The sequence below is a fragment of the Pantherophis guttatus genome, chromosome 7, assembly GCF_059756535.1.
Source record: "Pantherophis guttatus breed Tessera chromosome 7, ASM5975653v1, whole genome shotgun sequence".
NCBI classification, from domain to species: Eukaryota; Metazoa; Chordata; class Lepidosauria; order Squamata; family Colubridae; genus Pantherophis; species Pantherophis guttatus.
The window spans coordinates 91,631,658-91,656,356 of NC_142069.1; the positions used below are offsets into that span (position 1 = coordinate 91,631,658).

A 24,699-nucleotide genomic window follows, 5' to 3' on the forward strand; every position below is an offset into this window, starting at 1 on the left:
ACGATAAGGAAGGTCACCGCGACTTTGAGAGCGAGACTGAGCCCAGAAACAGGAGATCTTCCCTTTAAAACAGGCGGCTGGAAAAAGTTGGCAACTCCTGACCACACTGGGCAGGACCAAGAAGGAAGGCACGAAGTGTCAACACAGACTCCGTGTGTTGTGCAAATATTCTCGGTTGTTCAGTGCGAGCTGTCGAGGTTGGGAGAAGAATTGGAAGGGGGTCACAGCCCAAAGAGAAGGGGTGGAGATGCTTTTGCAGCAGGTGTGATGATCTCTGCAGAAAACCTGTCGAAGCCTCCTTAGATGGATGGTGCCGAATAGCTTGTTGACACGTTCAGGTCCAAGAGAAGCCAATATTTGTTCAGGGAGAATGCAGTCTTCATTCAGAGCTGCTCAAAGAACGTCAGGTAAGCCATCCCAGGACTTCCTGCATCAGAGATCTTATTATTAGCTAATCGCAGGATCGTTTTTCGTCGTTTGGGACAGCAATTGGTTTACCCAGCCTTGAAAACCCAGCTACGTTCTCATCACCTCTTCCAAATTTCCCCTCCAGCTGTACACCTGAGCCCGAAAAGTAAGGAGATAGGTAGATTTCCTGAATGCATTGCCACTGGGAAATGCAGAAGTAACTTTGTAAACGGATAAGCCTACGAGGCACAAATAGACGAGATTAAGCCAGATAGCAGAATAAACAGAACTACAGAGTCGGAAGGGACCTTGGAGGACTTCAGGTCCAACCCATTGTTCAGGCAGGAGACCCCAGCCTGGAGAAACAGCTGTCCGATCCCTTCTTGAAAGCCTCCAGTGATGGAGCACGGTCTACGTCTCACAGTCAAAAGCTAGACATGGTAACACAACATTTTCTTCTTTCCCACACACGGTGTTTCCAAGCACAGATTCATAAAAGAATTCCAGACCTTATTTCCCCCAAACTTTTCTTCTTTAATGTATTTTTTTTTAAGGGTGAGAAAACAATGGATAAAAGAAATTAAAGATGTGTGACTTCCTAGCCAGGACATTTGAGATCAACTGAATCCGATTACAGTCCTAAAAATGTATCACGTCTTCCAAGCTATTCAGGTTTTTGGATTTATTTATTTTTTTTAAAAAGCCTGCATAATTAAAACTGCATTTATCTTGGGTTTTGCAGCCTGAGTGGTTTTCTGGTCCACCTTCAATCGTCTCTTCCTTTCCTGACCAATTTATCACTTAGGAGATTGAAATTTCCAAGGGCTGAGAGAAAACCCATTGTCCAATTTGATCCAAAAATAATAAATGTCGCTGATGGTTTCTGTTGTGTTCAGCCAGGGGTGAAATCTAAAATTTGTTACTACCGGTTCTGTGGATGTGGCTTGGTGGGAAGGGGGGGGGTAATGTGACTGGGTGGGCGTGGCCAACTTTTTTTTTTTTACTTTTAAAAGCATTTTTTCTACAACCTTAAGAGGTTGCAGAAAAAAATGCTTTTAGAAGCCTCTGATGAACAGGCAAGTCAGCTGGGATCGCCAGAGGCTTTTAAAGGCATTTTTTTTTCCTACAACCTCTTCGGCCGAAGAGGTTGTAGAAAAAATGCTTTTAAAAGTAAAAAAAAAAAGCCTCTGATGATTGCGTGGCTCAGCTGGGCATGGGGGAGGGGGCTCAGGGATTTTTGCTACCGGTTCTCCTAACCACCTGCCGCCATTGCTACCGGATCGGGAGATCCGGTCCGAACCGGGAGCATTCCACCTCTGTATTCAGCGCATAAAATATACAGAACAGCTGCTTTGATGTCCGTGCTGTATTCTTTTCCAGACCCCTATCCAAGGATGGTCAAAAAAGTCAACACGATAAAAGAAAACGGCTTCGTTTGAATAGAGACTGCTATCAGGACTTTCATCCTTGACTTACAACAGTTCGCTTAGTGACTGTGCAAAGTTACAACAGGAGTGAAAGAAGCGACTTATGACCGTTTCTCACAGTTACGACCTTCGCAACATCCCCACGGTTATACGATCCAAATTCAGATTTTTGGCGACTGGTTCTTATAGATGACTGTCATGGTGCCCTGGGGATCCCCTTCTCACAAGCAAAGTCAGAAGGGGGCAAACCAGATTCACTTAACAACTGTGTGCCCGTCTTAACGTCTGCGGTAAATCACTTAACAGCCGTAGCAAGAAAGTTGGTAAAATGGGGGTCAAAACTCACTTAACAAACCTCTCGCTGAAGAACAGAAACTTGGGTTTCCATTGTGCTCATCGGTTGAAGATAACCATCCTCCCATTCCAGATGGGAGCAATTGTTGTGGCCTGCCAGCACAGCTGGCGACAGACTCAGACAGTGAGGAGGTTGGGGAGGAACATGGTCCAGTCCTGGAGTCTGGGGAAGGCTCTGACGAGCGCTCTGCGTCGGTGGCAGAGAGGGAGCCAGGGCCGTCTGACAGTTGTCATCTGCCTTCGGAGTCGGACATCAGTGAGGCAGACGAACAGCTGGAGCCTGTTCCCACTGTGCACATGCACAGAGCTGCCAGGAGAAGGGAACAGCTAAGGAACAAGGGTCGACTCAGGAGTAAAGCCACAGGTGGACGATGAATGGCCCCTCCCAGGGGGAATAAAAGAGGAGCGAAGGGGGGGTGGAGTTTGCAGGAGACAATTAGTTCAATTCATTAGGGTGAAGATCTGTTCCTGACTTCTGGCCAAGTAATTGCTGCTGCTCCAGCGTGGCGTTTGGAAGATATCGGACTGGCGGCTCTCCAAGCCTGATAAAGGTCTGTAGTTGTGAAATCTCACGAAAGACGGTTTGCCGGGATTTTGCTGGAGAGGAATTTCCCTTTATCCTAAATAAAAGAGGTTTTATCGGGATGAGGCGTCGGCTTCATGTTCTTGGGAAGCCTAGGACAGAACATCAAGGGAGAAGTGTCTCAAGAAGAAATAAGGTTAGAAAAAAGAGATTTTCGGCTCACAGGTGAGTTAAAATGACGGTGACGCTTCAACAATCCCCTGTCCCCGGTTGACCAGTGATGGAATTCGGAGATAGCACGGAAAACAAGGAGCCACTGTGTTCCTGACTACAGAATGATTAGAGGGAGGGAATGGTGAGTTTCTGGTTTATATATACCTTTGTTCTTTCTGTGCTGCTGTGACAAAATGTCCCTGGGGTTTCTCAGGGAGGAACACTCGATGTTCTGCACTCACTAAAAGGGATTTAAAGCAGTGGTGGGTTCCTCCCGTTTGATCCGGTTCGGCCGAGCCGGTAGCGGTGACGATATGATGTCAAAATCTACCCCTCACCCTGGTTAGCTTAACTTCGAAAGATGTTCAAAATTCAATTTCATTGTACACATGTTGTGCATTGACCATAAAGGTTTGATTTGGTTTGAAATCCGGTGGCTATCCAATTCATTTCACTCAATGATACCTTTTGCTTATTTCTTGTAAGAAAAGTAAGATTATTCAAAACAGGGAAACCATATTTGTCCTTTATTGTTTTATTTTGGCATCACAATTATATCTCTTCATTGCTTAGGACGAGATTTTCCTTGCTCCTCCTCTTCAAAGTGTCCTTTGGAAGAAATATTTCAGAAACTTTAACTGAAGAGGAACAAGAAAAAAAAGAGAGGAAAAAACAAATCCATTTTTCATGTCGTCTTCTAATGTAAGAAAAAGCTCACATGCAGAAACTGGAAATCTGCTTTCAATCATTGCTTGATTCTTCTTCTACCTTTTCCAGTCCATGATATTCTTCTCAGCTCCTTCCAACTTTTGAAAACCGGAAAAACCGGGTTAACTATCTAAAACTCTGCACTCTGGTGAAAAAACTATGAGAAGAAATGCTTGCCATTAAAAGAAAAGATTTTCCTTCGAAGAAAAATCTAAAATCAATCTAGCTCTGAGAAATGAGGCAATTTAATTTACTTAAATTATTTAAATACATCAGTTACAATTGTTAAATTAAATATATAATTCTATGCATGTATAGTTAAAAGTCCATCTGAGCTCAGCTTGATAAGGTTTCTTATTTGTTAAACAAGACTAGGACAGCAGTTTGAGGAAGCTGACGTCGCTATGGAATGGTCGGAGTGGTGCTCGAGGATCACCACTGATAGTCCCACTGCTGGACAGTCCTTTTCGGACCTCAGTCTTGTTTTGACTGTGATAGTGGAGGGCACATCCTGACGATCCCAGGGATATTGCAAAGTCCCTGGTTGATCCAGTAGAAGCCCTTTTTCTCACAGCGGGGTGGCAGCCATTGTGGTTGCTGAAGTTGTGACAGCTCCGGAAGAGAAATAGAAGGGCAGTGAGCCAATGCGGTGAGAGAGCTTAATTTTAACTAATATAAAGAACACCCTGATGTGAAATGATAAGAGAATTGAAGACTAAAGAAATTAAGCGGCGAATCTAAGCACCTCGAAATCTGGGTGGCAGGTTTCGAGGTCGTCTCAAATAAATTGCATTTCAAATAAAGTCTTTGATGAAAAACTTCCATTTATTAAGCATGATATTCTAACTCCGACTCCATCGTAGCCAACACTGACTTCCTGACCCAAAACCCTCCTTTTCCTTTCCCCACTCCTCTGCACTCATTGGCCATCTTCCAAGTCACTCTGCTGTTATCTACTACTTCAGCTCAAAGGAATTTCCCCCCTCCCAACCCATCTCCTAGGGGATAGTATCTCCAGGGAAATTAAGTACGTGAAAAGTCTAACGTCCCTTTCCAGACTCCTCCGCTTCTCCTTCTTATGTCAGCACTAGAGTAAATGCAGCTTGAAGTGCTGACATTGGGACTTTTTTTTTTTAACCCAAACTATTTAATTTGGCAGACTTTAAAACTCTGTTTTACTATGGACCGGAACTGGATTAAAAGAGATTGATAAATTAAGAGGCTAAAATTGGTAAGCCTTTGTGCCTTTTCTTTCTAAAATAATTTTTCTTTGAGACTGAATTTTTTCTTCTTTTTTTATTTTTTTGGAATAATGTTTAAACTTTAAAATTATTATTTTACTGACAAGGAAGTTTTGGATTACAAACTGCAGAAAAGACATGAGAGTGTGTAATACTGCCATCTGCTGGAAAAGAAACTTTTTTATTTGTCTTGATATAAGTAACAAGCTGAGAATTACATTGTTATTTTAACCCAAGGACTCTGAACCTTTTGGTTAATAAGATTGTTGTGAGAGCATCTGAGGAAGTTGGAACTATCTGTATTGTTTACGCAGGTGCTCCTTGTGGATCTATAAGAAGTAGGAGTCCAGAAACATTGTAAAAGAAACTGGAACCTCTTTTGATTTTTATTATTCTTTCCAGCCTTGGTTAAGTGATAACTCTATGCTTTTTCTGCATAAATATGTTCAATTGACTTTCTTTTTCTTTTGTTAATTCTACATAATTGAATTGGATTAAGGCGCCCAAGAGCTTGAAGATTGATTTTTGATTTTTTGGCTTTTCTTTTTTTTATTCTTCTCCTTTCTTCCTTTTAATTTATTTTACTTTTTTATTTTTTTGCTTGTTAAAGTGGATTAGGGTTTCGAACAACCTGAAGAACTGTTCAATTTTTCTTTTTCTGTCATTTCTTTGGCCCAGCCTTGGTCTTTGCTGACTACTGGACAGAATGAGTAGAAAAGTAGCAACAGTGGGATCTTCTTCTACCACGCCTTCTTCGTCACCATCTGGAGGACAGCGATCAATTCAGACCATGCTTCAGCAGGAGAAAGAGAAAGAAAAGGAGAAAGACATGACGATGCAGATGATTCTTCAAACAGTCCAAAGGATGGAACAACAACTACTTTAGACAGATGAACAACTACATAAAACAGATGAAAAAGTGGCAAGCATTCAGCAAGGGATGCTGAAATATGAAGAGCAAAAGCTTGAGAAAAAGGAAGAGCAAAAGGAGGAAAAAATCAAAGACATGGATAATAGATTGGGAGAAGTTGAATGAGACAGGAGTGGACTGATTGAATGGGAGATGGACAGATCAGAATTTTATCTCAGATTTCAAAATGTGGAAGAAGAAAAGGGTGAGAACTTGGCAGGAATTATGATAGGAATATTAGCTGAAGCGCTAGAAATTACTAAGGAGAAGATGATGGATGATGTGGACGAGATATATTGAGTGTATACCAGATACGCAATGCATAACAAGTTACCACAAGAAGTACACATAAGATTTACTAAGAAATCAATTAAAGCACAGATACGTCAGATAGCTAGAGAGAAAACTAAAGTATAGTATAAGTAAAGTATAAGGAGAAAGAAATTGTGGTCTTGAGAAATGTTGGAAGTGTCATCAGACTCCAGGATCATATTACCATATGTGGTGGACATGCGTAGAAACCAAGAGATATTGGACTAAGATACACCTGTGGGTGGAAAAAATGATAAAGAAACACATTGACGTTAAACCAGAGATATTTTTATTAGGGATTTTACAGGAAACATACAATAGAGAATTGCAATATTTAATTGTGAATGTTTTAACAGCGGCTAGAATTGTATTTGCTAAAAACTGGAAAGGAGAGAAGTTACCTACAGATGATGAGGTTATTAAGAAAATTATGGAATGTGCTGAAATGAGTAAATTGACATTTGAAATTAGAGAACAGGAAGATAAACAATACTATTTGATATGGGATTTGTTTTATCAATAGATAGATAATAAATCATGGAGTTGAAGATGAAATATGGTGTTGATGTAAAGATAAAATGTGTGAAGTTTTTTTTATAAGAGATATAAGTTCCTGTTATAAATTGGTATTTTAGAAATTGAATTATGCACAAGAGAATATTAATCGTTCGACATACTGTCTGTAATTGTTGGGAATGATGATGGTTTTATATTTTGTTTTTGTTTTAAAATAAAAAATATTTTCAAAAGAAAAAGACTAGGACAGCAGTTTAAAATTCTTAGACTCTAAGTAAAATTTGTATAGAATTGCAGCTTAAATTCTAACCATTTATTTTTTTACTCAGAAAGAAATTTCACCGTAGTCATTGTAATTCACAATTTATGTGCCTAGAATTGCAGCCTTGAATTGAGTTCCAGATGCAGATAGCGCTTCAAAGTCCTATCGAGATTATTACTAACCGCATAGCCCTTCCCCCAAAAAGTAAGAAAAAATAAATGCTGAATTTTCCGAGGCTTCTTCGCTGATTGGAGAATGGATCCAAACAGAGTTTTAAATATTTTTTTTCTCCCCTTTAACCAGTCGACACCGTATTATAGCAGCGTCCTGAGAAACAAAACAGAAATAATGAGATTTATCCTGATTCACACGGGAAGACATAAAGAGGTTGAGTTTAGTTAATGCCTTGAACGTCCATTTAAAAAGATTTTTCCACGTTCGGAACACAACACAGGTAGTCCTCCACTTATGACAGTTCATTTAGTGACCTTGGAAGTGACAATGGCGTGAAAAAAAACGACTTAGGATCGGTTTTTTTCACACTTACGACCGTTGTAAGCCTCCCCGTGCTTACATGATCAAAACTCAGACAGCTTGGCAACTGACTTGGATTTATGATGAGTGTGTGTGTGTGTGTGTGTGACGTGATCCCCTTTTGTGACCTTCTGCCAAGATTCACTTAACAACGGCAAGTGATCTGCTTATCAGCTGTGGCCAGAAGGGTCATAAAATCGGGCACACTTAACGACTTCCTCATTTAGCAATGGAAATCCTAGTCCCGACTGTGGTCATAAATTGAGGACTGCCTGAACTACTAGCCTCCAAACGAATATGTATATTTGTTGGTTTTAACAGTCGCTTGGTCGATTGTCGTTGTCAGCCACCCTGAGTCCTCGGAGATAGGGCGGCATACAAATTTTATAAAATAAATAAATAAATAAATTCACTATTTATTCCAGTCTCGTGGAGAATCTTAGCCTCATCCAATCTCAGAGAAGAAATACTGATAAGCAGACAAGCGCAGCATCCAAAGATATTCTGATATAAATTCTGCAGAAATGGTGTTTTTTTTACATACTTCTTCATTAGGGAGAAGGATTTAATGCTTTATAAGAGAAGCAGAGGGCCGAACGCTTTTGAACATGGTGTTGTTGTTTTTTAACAAAAAAGAAAAAAAAAGGAAAGAAAATACTTACTTTCAAATCCACCGATGAACCAACATTAAACTTCCGCCTTGCAAACTCTTCCACTTCCTTCTCTATAGTTTCCTGGATAGTCCCTTTGACGTCAATATAGTAGCAGTCACTACTGGCATAATGGCAAGAAATAGCCTGTATTAAAAGAGAGGGAGAGAGAGGGAGGGAGAGCGAGAAAGAGGGAGGGAGAAAGGGAGGGAGTGGGAAGGAGGAGAGAGGGAGAAGGAGGGAGAGAGAGGGGGAGAAAGAGGAGAAGGAGAGAGAAGGGAGTGGGAGAGGAGGAGGGGAGGGAGGGAGGGAGAGGAGGAGAGGGAGGGAGATAGAGGGAGAGGAAGAAGGAAAGAGGGAGAAGGCGGGAAAGAGGGAGAGAGGGAGGGAGAGCAAGAAAGAGGGAGGGAGTGGGAAGGAGGGGAGAGGGAGAAGGAGGGAGAGAGGGGGAGAAGGAGGAGAGGGAGAGAGAAGGGAGTGGGAGAGGAGGAGGGGAGGGAGGGAGGAAGGAAGCAAGAGAGGGAGAGAGAAAGGAGGAGAGAGGGAGAGAGGGAGAAGGATGGAGAGAGAAGGAGAGAGAGAAAGGGAGGGAGGAAGAGAGAGGGAGGAGTGGGAGAGGGGGGGAGGGAAGGAAAGAGACAGAGAGAAGTTACACCATTTTTTATTTTCACGATTAAATGCAAATTGGCCACGTTCCAAGCCTTATTAACCAAAACCATTAAGAAAGAGGCCCAAATAAATGTTCAGGTAAGACACAGAAAGTCCTTGCTTTGAACCCCGCAGGTGAGGTCTCGGGGGATCTTCAGACACCCAGAATTATGGGTGTCTGGATTACCTTCCGAAATCCTTCCGTCCTGTTTCTTCCGGAGCCATGAATGATCAAGGGGTGGAAGAAGACGATGTCTCCTTTCTCCATGGGGAGGTAGACTCTGGGAAGACTCTTGTCGTAGTCATGGATCCCATGGTACAGCTTGTTCACACCACCCTGGGGAAAAAAAACAAGGTAGAACTGACCTTCTAAGCTTCCCGAGAGACGCAAACAGGCCAAATGAAGGAGAATCTTTGTAACTCAGGGGCTCCTTGGTGCTCTCTGAGCTTGGTGGTTTTCTTGCAGACGTTTCATGACCCAACTAGGTAACATTATCAGTGCTAGAAGCTTGCACTGTTTTCTTGCAGTTTCATCACTAGCACTGATGATGTTACCTAATTTGGGTCATGAAACATCTGCGAGAAGACACCCAGGGAGCACCGAGGACCCCTCAGAGACCAAATTTTAGATATCCATCCATTGACCAGGATTCTCCTTCCAACAATGGCCGGATGGATTGTTTATCCCTGATACAAGGTAAGACACTCAACATCTTTGGCAAATCTTTTTTCCTGGTTGTGTAACCTGAGAGCCACCTCCACATTGTCAATCAGAAATGTCGGCAGTTCGGCAGTTCGAATCCTTAGTACGGGTCTCCATCCTGAACAGGGGGTTGCACTAGATGACCTCCAGGGTCCCTTCCAACATTGGCAGCTGTGAAATCCTACTGGAGGAAGGACCTCCAGACACCATGTCTTGACTCAGTCTTCCTGTTCTGTCCCCCGTCCCCACACAGGCAAACACACAACCAGGCACGCCTGCCAAGTTTTTATTAAGCAATCAGACTAGAAACCCTTGCAGATAAGAGTTTTGGCAGTAAACTGCGAAATGCCTGCCAAGCCAGTTTTCACTCACAGTAAGCAAGAGAGAGTTTATCCTTAGTCTGGTTCAGTAGCAAAAAGTAATCCACGAAGCAAGAGTTCGCCAAGGTCCAATCCAAATATGCACAAGCCAGATTTCAGGTAACACGATGTGACTCTCAGGTTTTTAACTTTGACCGTCACAAAGCCTGAAGAGCAATCACACCCACTTTTATTCCTTGTGGGGTGTGGCTCAGTGACTCAGCTCAACCTCGGGCCCTCCCACGCCTCTTTCGTTGCTGCGCACGCTTCTCCCTCCGACGCTGTCTGGGATCAAGCCAGGATTCATCATCCTCGCTCCCTATCTGATATGCTTTCCTCCTGGCATTTTTGGGCTCAATTGTGGTCGTACATCGAGGACTGCCTGCGTTAGTCCTTGAGTTACAACCGTAATGAAGCCTGCCCATGATGGTCATAAGACGGGTCATTCAACTGACATTGTTTGCAGTGGTCATTAAGCAAACACCCCGGTCGTAAGTGCAAAGCCACTATTCCCTCTGAGTGCAGTTTTGCCCAAAACCTGGAATTTGCTTTCTGGCAAAACCGTCATAAAACATGATCGTGTGACTGTAAATGTGGCCCTGTGGCCAAGCATCTGGAGTGCAGTCACATGACAGCAGGGGGCGGGGTCACTGTCAGAACTTTGAATCCGGGTTGCAAGTTCCTCTTTTTCAGGTCGGTCGCTAAGTGATTTCATTGGTCGCAAGTCGAGGACTACCCGTACCCTAGCTTTTTGATGCCAATCATGCCTCTCCCTCTCCGTCGTTTACCTCCCAATCCGGGTATTTGTGCTCCTTCAGGCAGCCCTTGTGAGTCCCTGGCAACACAACCAGACATCCGTTTGTCCGGTCCACCTTTTGCATTGCGGTCCAGGCACAAACAACTCGGTCGGCAGGCCGGAAGGGGAAGTAATAAAGATCCTGATGCAAAGGATGACGAGAGGTTTTCTTGCCTGGAAAGGAGGAGAAATTCCTTGGACTCAGAAAGAGGGAGTAACGCTAGCAACAAAGGAGAATTATTTCTCGCGCAGGGTTGACAGGAGGGGTCCCTGGTGCTCCCTGAGCTTCTTCTCACCTGTTAATTCACCTGGGTCTCACCTGTATCGGGTGGTTTATTGTTCAGCATGGTGTGCATAGCCATGATGTCTGGCCCCGTGAAGCATTCGACGTATTTTAAGATCTAAAGGAAACAAAACCAGCTCAGAAAAGAAAGAGATATTTAAAGCTGCCACAAATCCTTACGATGGAATGATTAAAAACCAAAAAGTGATACAGAAAATAGCTGGCGGTAACTGTGGCTTTGGCTCTGCTTCGCTTGGATGGCAGCCTGACATAAAGGGTGGGGCAGGGGCATACATACACGGTTAGGAAAAAATGACAGAGCAGCACGTAAGACCTAAAACCAGAAATATTTTTGTTCGGTACAATGCCAGAAATATAATAAAGGGATGATGTGTTTAATATGACACGTGCTTACTTGATTGATTGATTGACTGATTAGCCCTTGGCCCATATCAAAGTGCAGAGTTCCAGAAACAAATTATTATTAAAATAATTTATTACTAAAATTTGATAAAAGCAATTTAAAGTGGAATTGGATAAACTACGATTTAAAATGACATTGGAATAAAATAACAATAATTTAAGATACAGATAAAATATGATAAAATTATATTGCAATCTACCCCAATCAGTCCCACGTATGCCGATCTCAACCGAAGCATTTTGCTTAAGTACCCGGCTGTGTTAAATGTCATTTTCAGATTCTGGCCGCGCATAAGGTAAGTTCTTTTGAGATGGGAAGATGTTTATGCAAATTTTTAGGATTTCGGAACAGTCCCGCTTTCACCTGAGGTAAGGTGCAGTATTGAAAGAGCTCCTCGCTATTCATGAAATCCTGCAATCTGAAAACCTTATTCTCGTTGGCTTCAGACTTGGCAATCGTGATGTCTTTCAAGATAGTTATTCCAAGCACCTTCACTTCCTTTCTGCATATCTTTACAAACTCCTCTCTGAAAACAGGGTTAAAAAAGAAAAGGGGAAAGCATTTTAAATTGTCATCCAGAACTCCTCTAAAGGCATCTACTTTTGCATTCATTCCGTGTAAGGCTTTCCATTGGGAATCAAAAAGGAATTATTCCAGAGTACTGGAGGCTAAATCGTACGAGGAACCGTCGAGGGAGCTAGGTATGTCTGTTGTGGCTCGGCGGCGGCCTGCAGAGCTGGCAGCAGAGTCAGACAGTGAGGAGGCTGGGGTGGAACATGGGCCAGTCCTGGAGTCTGGGGAAGGCTCGGACGAGGGCTCTGCGTCGGAGATAGAGAGGGGGCCAGGGCCATCTGGGAGTGATGCGCGGACTCCGAAGCCCCCAGAGTCGGACAGCAGAGAGGCAGAGGAACAGGAGGAGCCTGTTCCCAGTATGCACATGCGCAGAGCTGCCAGAAGGCAAGAACGATTAAAAAAAGGGGGGCCACTCAGGAGTAAGGTTTGGAGATGATTGGCCCCTCCCATAAGTCATAAAAGAGGAGCAAACGGACGTGAGCCTTTGCAGGAAGCAATTAGTTCATAGAGTCAATTCAAGCTCTGAGAAGTCCGTTTTGACTCTGTGCTCCGTTTGGCCTTGCAAAACTAATGGACAATTAGGTCTCTGGCAACATTTCAAGGGAGATAAAGGTGGGTGCTTATCAACATTACCCTGAAAGACTGTGTCCACTCGAGCAGACATCGGTCAGAATCTGCACAGGCTGTTTGTGAACCATTACGGGCTGTGAATGACCGTAATTCACAGCCGTCTCAATAAAAGAGGGTTTTTTGGGGACTAAGATTGTGATTTATGCTTTCCCAGGAAGCCTAGGTCAGAACAATGTCTAGCTATCAAAGAGGAGGACTAGAGGTGACATGACAGATGTCTTCCAGTATTTGAGGGGCTGTCACAAGGAAGAGGGGGTTGACTTATTCTCCAAAGCACATGAGGATAGGACTAGAAGCAGAATTACAAGAGTTGGAAGGGACATCAGAGATCTTCTAGTCCTACCCCCTGCTCAGGCAGGAAACTTATATCATTTCAGACAAACTGCTGTCCAATCTCTTCTTGAAGACCTCCAGGGATGGAGCACCCACAGCTTCTAGAGACAAGTTGTTCCACTGACTAATTGTTCTCACTGCCAGGAAATCCCTCCCTGGTTCTAGATTGGATCTCTCCATGGTTAGTTTCCATCCCGTTGTTTCTTGTTCTGCCTTCTGGTGTCTTGGAGAATAGGTTGTCCACCTTCTTCTTTGTGGGTGGAAAGAGGGATGCAACCTTGAAGTAAGGAGAAACTTCCTGACAACAATGAATCAATGGAATAGTTTTCAAAAACCATATTGGAAAACCTTTTGAGCAGTACGGTATAAGATCTTCTGCCTTGGGCTAGAACCAGGGGTGCAATGCTACCGGTTCAGGCCGGTTCGATCCGAACCGGTAGTAACAAATGTGAGTGGTTCGCCGAACCAGTAGTAAAAAGTAAAAGTAAAAAAGGAGTTCCGATGATGGCACAGCACAGGCAGGCAATAGGTAGTTTAAAAATGCTTTTAAAAAGTAAAGAAAAGGTTCAATCACCTGTGACAATCAGCCGTGAGATCCTTGGAACTTTTTTTTTTAACTCTTTAAAGCATTTTTTACTACCTATTGGGGGAAGTCCCTTTTTTGCTCCCAGGAGGCTTCCCTGAGGTCTGCTAGGCCAAAAACAGGTGGTGTTGATGGGTGCTGCGAAAGAAAGAAAGAAAGAAAGAAAGAAAGAAAGAAAGAAAGAAAGAAAGAAAGAAAGAAAGAAAGAAAGAAAGAAAGAAAGAAAGAGGGAGGGAGGGAGGGAGGAAGGAAAGAAAGAAAGAAAGAAAGAAAGAAAGAAAGAAAGAAAGAAAGAAAGAAAGAAAGGAAAGAAAGAAAGAAAGAAAGAAAGAAAGAAAGAAAGAAAGAAAGAAAGAAAGAAAAAGGGAGGGAGGGAGGGAGGGAGGGAAAAAGAAGAGGAAGGAAGGACCACAAACCTGGCACCAGACGCAGCTTCAGAGGATACCTTGAAAGAGCACAGCAATCAATCCAGGGCTAGAAGGGACCTGGAAGTCATCTAGTCCAACCCCCTGCTCCAGCAGGACATTGTTAAAGTGAGTTTCTGTCTTTTGATCCTCCCAGTCACATGATCCCCCAGTCATATAGCCACGCCCACCCAGTCACATGACCCCCACCAAGCCAGCCAACGAAGCCACGTCCACAGAACCGGTAGGAAACGTTTTTAGATTTCCCCACTGGCTAGAAGCCCTCCGAGGTTCCTTCCCAGTCCTATGATTGTATGTCCTAAGAGATCCGTTTTTTGAAAATTCACAGGATCTAAGCGAAGGGTTCTCCAAGTGTAGATTGCAAGCTGCCACCTACACTTATGTCCTTGCTTGCTTATTTATTGTCCACGCCGCTGGACGTTCCCATGCCACAATTATAATAATAAAAAAAGCACAGTAAACAACAATTAAAACTTCCCTGTTGTAATTACAAAAATTATGCACAATTTTGCACAACTCCAGACGATCCAGTTACAACCACCTTCTGGAGTTACAGAAACTCTGACTGCAGTGACATAGTTCATTAAGAGCAATTCCTAGTTTGCTCAAATGACATGGTTTGCAATTGACTTCTTAGAGCGGGAGTCGCCAAACCTGGCAAATTTAAAACTTGTGGACTTCAACTCCCATAATTCTTGGAGTTGTGGGCTTCAATTTCCAGAATTCTTGGAGTTGTGGGCTTCAACCACCAGAATTCTTGGAGTTGTGGGCTTCAACCACCAGAATTCTTGGACTTGTGGGCTTCCACTCCCAGAATTCTTGGATTTGTGGACTTCCACTCCCAGAATTCTTGGATTTGTGGACTTCCATTCCCAGAATTCTTGGATTTGTGGACTTCAACCACCAGAATTCTTGGATTTGTGGGCTTCCACTCCCAGAATTCTTGGATTTGTGGACTTCAACCACCAGAATTCTTGGATTTGTGGGCTTCCACTCCCAGAATTCTTGGAGTTGTGGGCTTCCATTCCCAGAATTCTTGGATTTGTGGACTTCAACCACCAGAATTCTTGGATTTGTGGGCTTCCACTTCCAGAATTCTTGGATTTGTGGGCTTCCACTCCCAGAATTCTTGGATTTGTGGGCTTCCACTCCCAGAATTCTTGGAGTTGTGGGCTTCCACTCCCAGAATTCTTGGAGTTGTGGGCTTCCATTCCCAGAATTCTTGGATTTGTGGACTTCAACCACCAGAATTCTTGGATTTGTGGGCTTCCACTTCCAGAATTCTTGGATTTGTGGGCTTCCACTCCCAGAATTCTTGGATTTGTGGGCTTCCACTCCCAGAATTCTTGGAGTTGTGGACTTCAACCACCAGAATTCTTGGATTTGTGGGCTTCCACTTCCAGAATTCTTGGATTTGTGGACTTCCAGAATTCTTGGATTTGTGGGCTAACACTCCCAGAATTCTTGGACTTGTGGGCTTCCACTCCCAGAATTCCCTAGACAGCATGGCCAGCAGAGGAATTCTGGGAGTTGAAGTCCAGGTGTGCCAAGTTTGGAGAGCCCTGTCTTAGAGCAATTCAAGGTGTTGGGTTGAATGATACTTGACATGGGTCAAGGATACCTGTCTTTGTTTTACCTGAAGCGCTCAATATCTTCATCAGCCACCAGATTTTTGATGACGAGATATCCATTGTCCTCATAGAAACGTCTCTGCTCTGGAGTTAAGACGTCATTATCCAAGGTGTAACTGTAGAGACATGAAATATTGATTCTTTTTGTATTGAAGTGGAATTGAAACTTGCAGCCTTGGGATACTTTAGAGCAGGGGTCTCCAACCTTGGCAACTTTAAGACTTGTGGACTTCAACTCCCAGAAGTTGGCTGAGGAATTCTGGGAGTTGAAGGTTACAAGACTTAAAAGGATATTGCAAAATCTCCATTCCCTCCCCACTCCGGGGGAAAGATATTGCAAAATCTCCATTCCCACCCCACTCCGGGGGAAGGATATTTTGCCCACTCCGGGGGAAAGATATTGCAAAATCTCCATTCCCACCCCACTCCGGGGGAAGGATATTGCAAAATCTCCATTCCCTCCCTACTCCGGGGGAAGGATATTGCAAAATCTCCATTCCCACCCCACTCCAGGGGAAGGATATTGCAAAATCTCCATTCCCTCCCTACTCCGGGGGAAGGATATTGCAAAATCTCCATTCCCTCCCTACTCCGGGGGAAGGATATTGCAAAATCTCCATTCCCTCCCCACTCCGGGGGAAGGATATTGCAAAATCCCCATTCCCACCCCACTCCGGGGGAAGGATATTGCAAAATCTCCATTCCCTCCCCACTCCGGGGGAAGGATATTGCAATATCTCCATTCCCTCCCCATTCTGGGGCCAGCTAGAGGTGGTATTTGCCTCTGAACTACTCAAAATTTCCGCTACCGGTTCTCCAGAACCTGTCAGAACCTGCTGGATTTCACCCCTGATATACTCTTTTGTATACAGTAGAACCTCTGGTCACGACCATAATTTGTTCCATAACTTTGGTCTGAACCCGATTTGGTCGTCACCCGAACCTAACCAAAATTAATGCAGCGGCCACACGTGGGTCGCTGTTGTTTGTAAACAAACAACAGGAAATTTGGCACTTACAAAACACCCTGATATGGTCGTGGTCAGAAGCGTCCGTGACCAGAGGTTCTATTGTGCTTGGTATTGTGTTGCACATGCCTTCTAGATGTCTGTAGCGGGGGGGGTTCCTACTTATCTTTACTACTGGTTTGCATTATGCTCGTGTGCGCGCGCTCTCTTCTGCGTATGCGCAGATCACTTATGATGACGTCCGGGTCAGTGGGCGGAGCCTCCCGCCGGTTTTTCTCCCGGTTCTTGCAAACCGGTGTGAACTGAGGGCAACCCACCACTGGTCTGTAGAGGTTCTCCGTCCTCTAGGTCATGGTTGTCCCAAAGGTGCTTTTTTCAGAAGGCAACTGGACTTCCTTGGGTTTTTTTTCTTTTGAAGACGTTTCGCTTCTCATCTAAGAAGCTTCTTCAGCTCTGACAAGATTCCATTCCTCACTATCCTGTCAAGAGCTGAAGAAGCGGGGGGGGGGGGTGTCCATGGCTGTGGCTTAGAAGACATTGTCTTCGTCTCTCTGCGGCATATGGAAAATTGAAAGCGGATGAAAATAAAATACACAGCATTTTTGAAGTCCGATAACAACTAGGTGCGTTATTGAAGAGTTCCTGTCTTGGTTGGATTAAGATTGATGTGGTCAGTCACCCTAAACTGCTTTTAATTGAGGTTTTCTTTTAAAGTGCTTTCCCTTCGGGGGATAAAAGTGAGCAGAGGGGGTGATGAAACAGCGAGACGATGATTTAAAGAGGTCTGAAAAACAATAAATTAGAATTTAATTGTGAGCTGGATCCGCAAAAGATGTCGACAGGGCGAAGGGCAGCAAACTAAGTTTTATGGCTATGTTTGAAGAAGATAAAAATAAGATATCTGAGAGCTGCCTGAATGTTGGAGTCGACATAAATGTGGAGAACAGGAATCTTTTTTTTGGAACAGCCTAATATTTAAATGGTTTGTTTGTGGGATCATCTGAAAATTTGAAAAATTATCCCTTTTTTTTTTTGAAGACGCTGTGAAAATTGTAGACTAAAAGTTAAAAGTCTTAAAGTAATCTAAAGCATGTTTGCTGTTTGAAGCTCACAGCGGGCAAAATGGCGCTGAGGAATGTAACTGATCTTGATTAACGTGACTACAGGAATTTCTCTGTTTGTATTTTATACTGCCTCTGGCGCAAGAAGCAATTGTAAGCAAGCCTTCAATAACTTGGACTTTCAACTTTTTTAAAATTTGGGACTCTTTAATGCTTTATTTGTCGTCTCTGGCATCTTAAGGTGAAAGTAAAATATGCCCAAGTCCTTCTGAAAAGACCCTTCTGAGTATCTGTGGTACAGAATTGAGGATTAAAGATTTTCCTCTACAATAACTTAACATCTTAAATACAAGTTGATGACCCATTGATTTTGAACTGTGAATAAAGTTATAGAAATATTTGGTCAAAAATTATAGGAGTTATTAAGATGGATCCATCTAAAGATGAATCGGTGCGACCTAAGGTCAAACAGATTTCTCAAGCTAGTATTGACTCAGCTCAAATTGTGTTGGCATTAAACAAATTAAGTGATAAAATTGAAATAATGGATACAGAATTTCAAAAAATACATTTAAAAATGGATGAAGAAAAGAAGGAAAGATCCAACCAGCTGGAACAAATTGTTCAAGAAATTAATGTTAATTTTGCTAAATACACAGCAGAAGTAACAGTGATAAAAGATAATGTAGACCAACTACAAGTGCAAACAAAAAAAATTGATAAGCAAATAACTGAAATTTTTTTAAAAAATGAAAAACAGGATAGAAGAATGTGTATTTTGGAAGAAGAAGTTAGGAAGTCTAACATTGTTATAAGAGGCATAGTGGAAGAAAAAGTGGACAATGTTAAACAACGTGTTTTGAAATGGCTTAATGAACTTGGATTGGATAAAAATTTTACAACCACAGATTTGATAAGTGTCTATCGAATTGGATTTAGAAGACAACGTGAAATAATAAGAAATGTTTTGGTGAGATTTGCAAGTGTTAATGATAAATTACAAGTAATGGCAAAAATTAGAGAAAATGGTGATGCTGTGCTGAAGATTGAGGGAAAACAGGTCCAAGTCTTCCAAGATATCTCAAGAGAGGAAAGATCGTGGAGATATTATCTGAAGCCAATTACTAAAATATTAAAAGATAGAGGTATTAAGTATAATTGGAGACCACCACAGCGAATGAAATTTTTCTATAAAAATAGAATGCATATATTCACAATAGAAACAGATATGGTCCAATACTTCCATGAGCTTGGCTTTTTGGAAAAAGAGGAAGAACAATGTGAATTAAGATCACAATTACTCAAAATGGGTGGAATTGAAATATATACATCAACACCAGAGGAAGAAGGAGGGGCGGTCGGAGGTTTAGGTCCAAAACCAAAGAGGAAAAGAAAACCAACGAAAGATATTTCTCCATCTTTGGCGGAGGTACAGAAGAAAAGTCGAGATCTTACTGGTGAAGGAGTGGAAAGGATGATTACATTGGACTCTGAACATAAAAGGGAAGATGAGCCCGAGTGCGGGGATGAAGAACCTGTAGTTGTTCAATTGAAACCAGAATTATGCCAATGAAGAGACGACCCAGTTGATGGACGGGGTCCCCTCTCCCCCACTCTTGGAAACGAGGCGTATCTTAATGAAGACGGTGGGGGATGAAGATTTTATGTGGTTGTGTGTCATGTTAGTTTTTGTTTTATGTTGTTTGTATGTTTTATATTATTATTTTTTTTATTATTATTATTTTTATGTTATGTGTTGTCTATATATATTTGTTTGGGTTTTGGGTCACGGAAAGGAAAAAGAGGGAATAGTTAAAATTAAAAATATTAATGGGGTAATTAAGGTAATGACTTGGAATGTTAAAGGTACTGGGAATCAGTTTAAGAGAAGACATTTAGAATTTAAGATTAAAAGAGATCCTCCTGACATACTTTTTATGCAAGAAACTCATCAGAAATCTGAGGATATAAACAGGATGTATTTAAAAGGGATGCAGGTTTATGAAAAAGCTTTTGGGTCCTCAAAATCTAGAGGTGTTGCAACATTAATATCAAATAGAGTCCAATTTGAAAAAAACAAAGTAATAGCAGATATTGATGGACGATATTTGATAATAACAGGATGTATTAACGAGGAAAAAATAACATTAGTTAATTTATACGCACCAAATGTGAATCAAAAAGATTTTTTGAATAAGATTACCGATTTGTTGCAAACTGAAAGGGTAGGGAAAGTAATTATTGCTGGTGATTTTAATTTAATTAGAAACCAGATGGATAGTACCAATCCTACCCGATATGGTGGAATAAGAAAAACTTGATAATTGGATGTTGCAAAATGGTGTAGTTGATGTTTGGAGGGAGATTAAAGGTAATGAAAGAATGTATACTTTTCACTCAAAGGTATTTAATTCATATTCAAGAATTGACTATATTTTTGTATCCAAGAATCTGATGGATAATGTGGATAATATGGATGTTGGAATATTTAAAGACTCTGACCACGCAGAATTGTTATTAGAATTATATATGTTTTTGGAGAAAAAAGAAAATTGTTGGAGATATGATGAAAAATTATATAAAAACGAGGAAGATAAGAATCGTATTCTTAAGAAATGGGAAGAAAATTGGGATTGAAATGATAATGGGGAAGTTAATTATGGAACAGTTTGGGACACAATGAAAGCAATTTTTAGAGGAGAAAGTATTAAATTATCAAGTAGGAAGTATAAGAATTATAAAGTAAAAATAGAGGAAAAGAAGAAATTGATAAAAGAACTGGAAAATAGATTTCTAGAGACTAAGGATAGGAAATTATGGGAGGAACTTAAAAAATTGAAAAATAAACAAATAGCGGAAGATACAGAAATAGTTAAAAAAAATTAAGCTATTTAAAAAGAGAATTTTTTGAATATGGTAATAAAAATTCAAAATTATTAGCAAGAATGGCGAAATTAGCAAGAATGGCGAAACGGCGAAAAGAAAAAAGAGAAATAGGTGTCCTAATAGATGAAAAAGGTAAGAGATGTTATAAAAAATTAGAGAAATGTGAAATTGTTAAAAAGTTTTTTCAAGAATTATATCTTAAAAAAGAAATTGATAATTGTAAATTAAAAAATTTCTTAGAAAAATATGGTCAGAAGAAAATTGATAATAAATATAAAGAAAAAATGGAAAAGGATATTACCTCTGAGGAAATTAAAGATGTGATTCAGAAGCTAAAACTTGGAAAATCTCCATGTGAGGATGAGTTACCAGCAGAATTTTATAAAGAGTTTAAAGAAATTTTGATCCCAAAATTACAGAAATTGTATAATAAGATATTACATGGAGATGATATTCCCATGTCCTGGAATAGAACAATTATATCCTTAATCCCGAAACCAGGTAAAGATTTAGAAAAAATTGAATCCTATCGGCCCATTTCCTTGATTAACCAAGATGCTAAGATATTTACTGCAATTGTAGCAAATAGATTGAATAATTTTATAGATAAATATATAAACCATAATCAAGTAGGTTTTGTTAAAGGGCGTTATATGTGTGATTTAGTTAGAAGAGTATTAAATGTTATTGATATTGCTGAGAATAATGGTGATAAGATAGGTATTCTTGCCTTGGATATTTTTACAGCTTTTGATTCTATACAATGGGATACTATAAAAGAAATGATTTCTGCATTAGGATTTGGTAATAAATTTATTCATATTATTTCCAAATTGTACCAGAGGGGTACGGCAAGAGTGAAGGTAAATGGTATATTTACACAAGATATAAATTTGGAAGCAGAGACAAGACAGGGTTGTCCTCTGTCTCCGATCCTATTTTTATTAGCAATGGAAATTTTAACAACTTTGATTGAAGAGGATTCAGAATTAATAGGTTATAAAGGTGTCAAAGTTAATTTATATGCAGATGACACTCTTGTCATTTTAAACAATATTACAAATGATATAAAAAGAGTTCAAATACATTTAGAAGAATTTGAAGATATGACTGGTTTGAAAGTAAATTGGGCAAAATCAGAATTATTAATGGAAATTGATAGGGAAAATAAATTAGAAAAATTACAAAATCAATTTGGAATTAGGATAAAGGATAATTTAAGATATTTAGGTATTATACTTTCACTTAAAATTAAAAATTTAAAGAAACTAAATTATGACATAGTAACAAAAGAAGTTGAAGAGAAAATTGGGAAATATAAAAAACTCAAGCTATCTTGGTTTGGTAGAGTAGCTTTATGTAAAATGATGTTACTTCCTAAATTTAACTTTTTATTCGAGATGCTTCCAATTTTTTTAACCGAGAAGGACATTGAAGTATATCAAAAAAAAAAAAATAGATACATTTTGTAATGGGGATAAAAAACCAAGACTGATTAAGAAAATGTGGTATCAGAACCAAAAACAAGGTGGTTTAGGAATTCCAAAATTATTAAACTATTATAGAGCATTTAATATAAAAACAGTAGTAAAAATTTTAAAAGGAGATGTTAAACTTTGGGGTAATTTGGAAATGAAGGAAATAAAGAAGTTTGGTTACAAATGGTTTTTGGAAAATTTTAAAGGTAAGGTTAAAATTTGTAATTATTGGTTAAATAGTTTGACTAAAAATTGGGACAGAGTAGCAAAAAAATTAATACCAGACGCATTGTATTTAGGTAAACTGAAAGAGAATTGCCCAATGAAATTAAATAGTAACAGAGAGAGGATTATAATAGAAGAGAAAGTGGAAACAATTAGTGAATGGCTGAAATTTATAGAAAATGAAATGAGGAAAGAGGAAATTTATGGAAAATTAAACATTAATTGGTTTGAAAGAATTCAAATGAATAAATGGAATAGGAAATGCAAAGAAAGGAATGATGAGAGTAGAAAGGAAACAGAATTTGAAAATTTGACATCTCGAATAATAAAAGATGAAATTGGGCCAAAGGGTTTAGTTAGTAAAATTTATAAAATTATTAACTTTGATAATAATTCACAAAGGGTAATGAAAGAGAATTGGGTAAAAAAACTGGGTATTGAAATTTCTGATCAAAATTGGAATATGAATTGGGTTAGCAGAATAATGAGGACATTATCAATAAGGATTAAAGAACATAATTATAAAGTTATTTGGAAGTGGTATTTGACCCCAATAAGACTTTTTCAAATGGATAATAAAGTGGATAAAATGTGTTGGAGATGTAAAGTGGAACTCGGGACATATGCTCATATGTGGTGTAAATGTAATGGGGTTGAACTTTTTTGGTCTAGGATAGAAAATGAAATATTTGAAATAATTAAGAAGAGGGTCAAATTGAAATTGGAAACCATATTATTATTAATATTGAATGAAACAACATTAACAACTGGAGAAAGAGAATTGGTGAGGATTTTGGTTATAATGGGGAGAATTATAATTGCTAGATATTGGAAATTAAATGTTGACTTAAAATTAGAAGAATGGTATAATGAAACATGGAAATTTGCATTAAATGATAAATTGACTTGTGATATTAAAATTAGAAGTGGTATATATAAAGAAAATGTTTTTTGGAACACTTGGCAACCATTTGGGGACTTTGCACTTGGGAGATTGGATGAATCGGCACCAGTACCTTATCAAAGAGATTTCTGGAAGAATTGAAGACTTCAAGTTCCTAAAACTTCCTTTCCGTTTGTATAGCACGTTGGGGGAAAAATTTTTTTTTTCTTTCTTTACTATTGATTTTTTGTATTGATTTTTTTTCCTTTTTGTTATTCTTTAACAATAAAAATATAAAAAAAATTTAAAAAAAAGAGCTGAAGAAGCTTCTTGGATGAGAAGCGAAACGTCTTCAAAAAGAAAAACCAAGAAAGTGGTTCTGAAAAAACCTCCTGAAAAAAAGCACCTTTGGGATGTCTTCTACGTGTTACTGGGGCCTGGAGTGGCAGGTTATTCTCTGAAAATGAGACATATTCATAAAAATAAAAAACAAAACCCCAAACTGGCTGAACTCTAAACTACTTACCAAAGGCAAGGCCAGTTTAAGAGAAGTCATTCACTTTACAAACCAAAATCAAAAACTACGGAACCCCACATAAACATACTGCTAAATACCCAAAGGGAGCAAAATGAAGCAAACGTTTGAATCTGTGTTTTCATCCGAGGAAAATCAGAGTCAAGTTCCACTTACCAGAACTGCGTTGGGCATGTCACAGGAGCAACCTGGGCTGAAGTTGGAAAAGGTGTCTTGACATCAAATTTAAGAAAATTTAAAAAGATGGCTTTGATGGCAGAAGTTCCGGTGGGAAACAAACTCGGAACGCATTTATAATCACAGGAGTTCTCATAAAACAGAAAGAAATTAAATATAATATAGCGTCTTCCCATTTAAATTACACCCCCCCCAAGTTATCTTACAGCCGCCACCAGTTTGAAATTTAAAAGCTTGATGGATAAAGGAGCTGAAAATGTTCCTTTTTTTTTTTAAGGGGTCCAGTGGAATGTTTCCTTCCTACATAAGGAAATATAAAATAGAAACATCAGAGGAACAAAACAACCACCCAAGAACTTGAATTAGTGTGGGAGTTTAGTTTTAATTAACTTAATTAATTTTAATTTAACATACTTTAGAGTTGGGAGGAGTTGGAAGCTGTTTCAACCAAGGGCCCCCACAGTCCTCCTCCTCCTCCTCTCTGCAAACCCCCCTCCCTTCCAGCACTGATGATGTAACCTAGTGGGGTCGTGAAAGGTCTCCAGGAAAACAACTAAATTCAGAGCGCACCAAGAGACCCCGGAGTCTTCCTCCAACCGGTTGAGCTTTTTTTACCCCCACGTTGCGGGCTTTGCCAGTCCCGGGGCCCAGAAGGTGCAAAGTCCCGATAGGAGAAGGATACGAATCCGGCGGGGGGAAGCAGGTGCCGGAGCAAGATCCCCAGCCGGAGGGGCGCGCTGCGTTGCTTCCCCAGCCTCTCCATGGCGCGAGGGTCCTTGGCGATCAGCCGGGCGCTTCTGCCGCTCAGGGTCTCGGAGACCTGCTGGTCGGGCTCGGATGTAGCCGGCAAGGGGCGGAGAAGGCAAGCAGGGCAGCCCAGGTGCTCGGGGGGCGGCGTCGGAAGCCAGGGGCTGCCCCACAGGCCGGGCGACCGGCCAAGAGGCGCTCCCGCTGCGCCCTTCCCCAGCGCGCTCGCCCGGCTGGAAAACAGCGAAGCGAAGGGACTTCAGCGCGAAGGGAGGCTCGGCCCCCAACGCCAC

General features: G+C 40.7%; 1 protein-coding gene across 1 annotated transcript; it reads right to left on the reverse strand.

The window, feature by feature from the left end:
* Window positions 1–6,362: 6,362 nt before the first annotated feature.
* Window positions 6,363–24,699, reverse strand: LOC117659233 (phytanoyl-CoA dioxygenase, peroxisomal). Its single transcript, XM_060694929.2, has 9 exons — window positions 24,342–24,699; window positions 23,639–23,694; window positions 15,452–15,562; window positions 11,635–11,797; window positions 10,884–10,965; window positions 10,557–10,738; window positions 8,894–9,043; window positions 8,071–8,205; window positions 6,363–7,201 (listed from the first exon to the last, which is right to left on the reverse strand). Exons 1-9 carry the CDS (start codon window positions 24,420–24,422, stop codon window positions 7,148–7,150), a joined length of 1,014 nt encoding a protein of 337 aa, XP_060550912.2. The 5' UTR covers window positions 24,423–24,699; the 3' UTR covers window positions 6,363–7,147.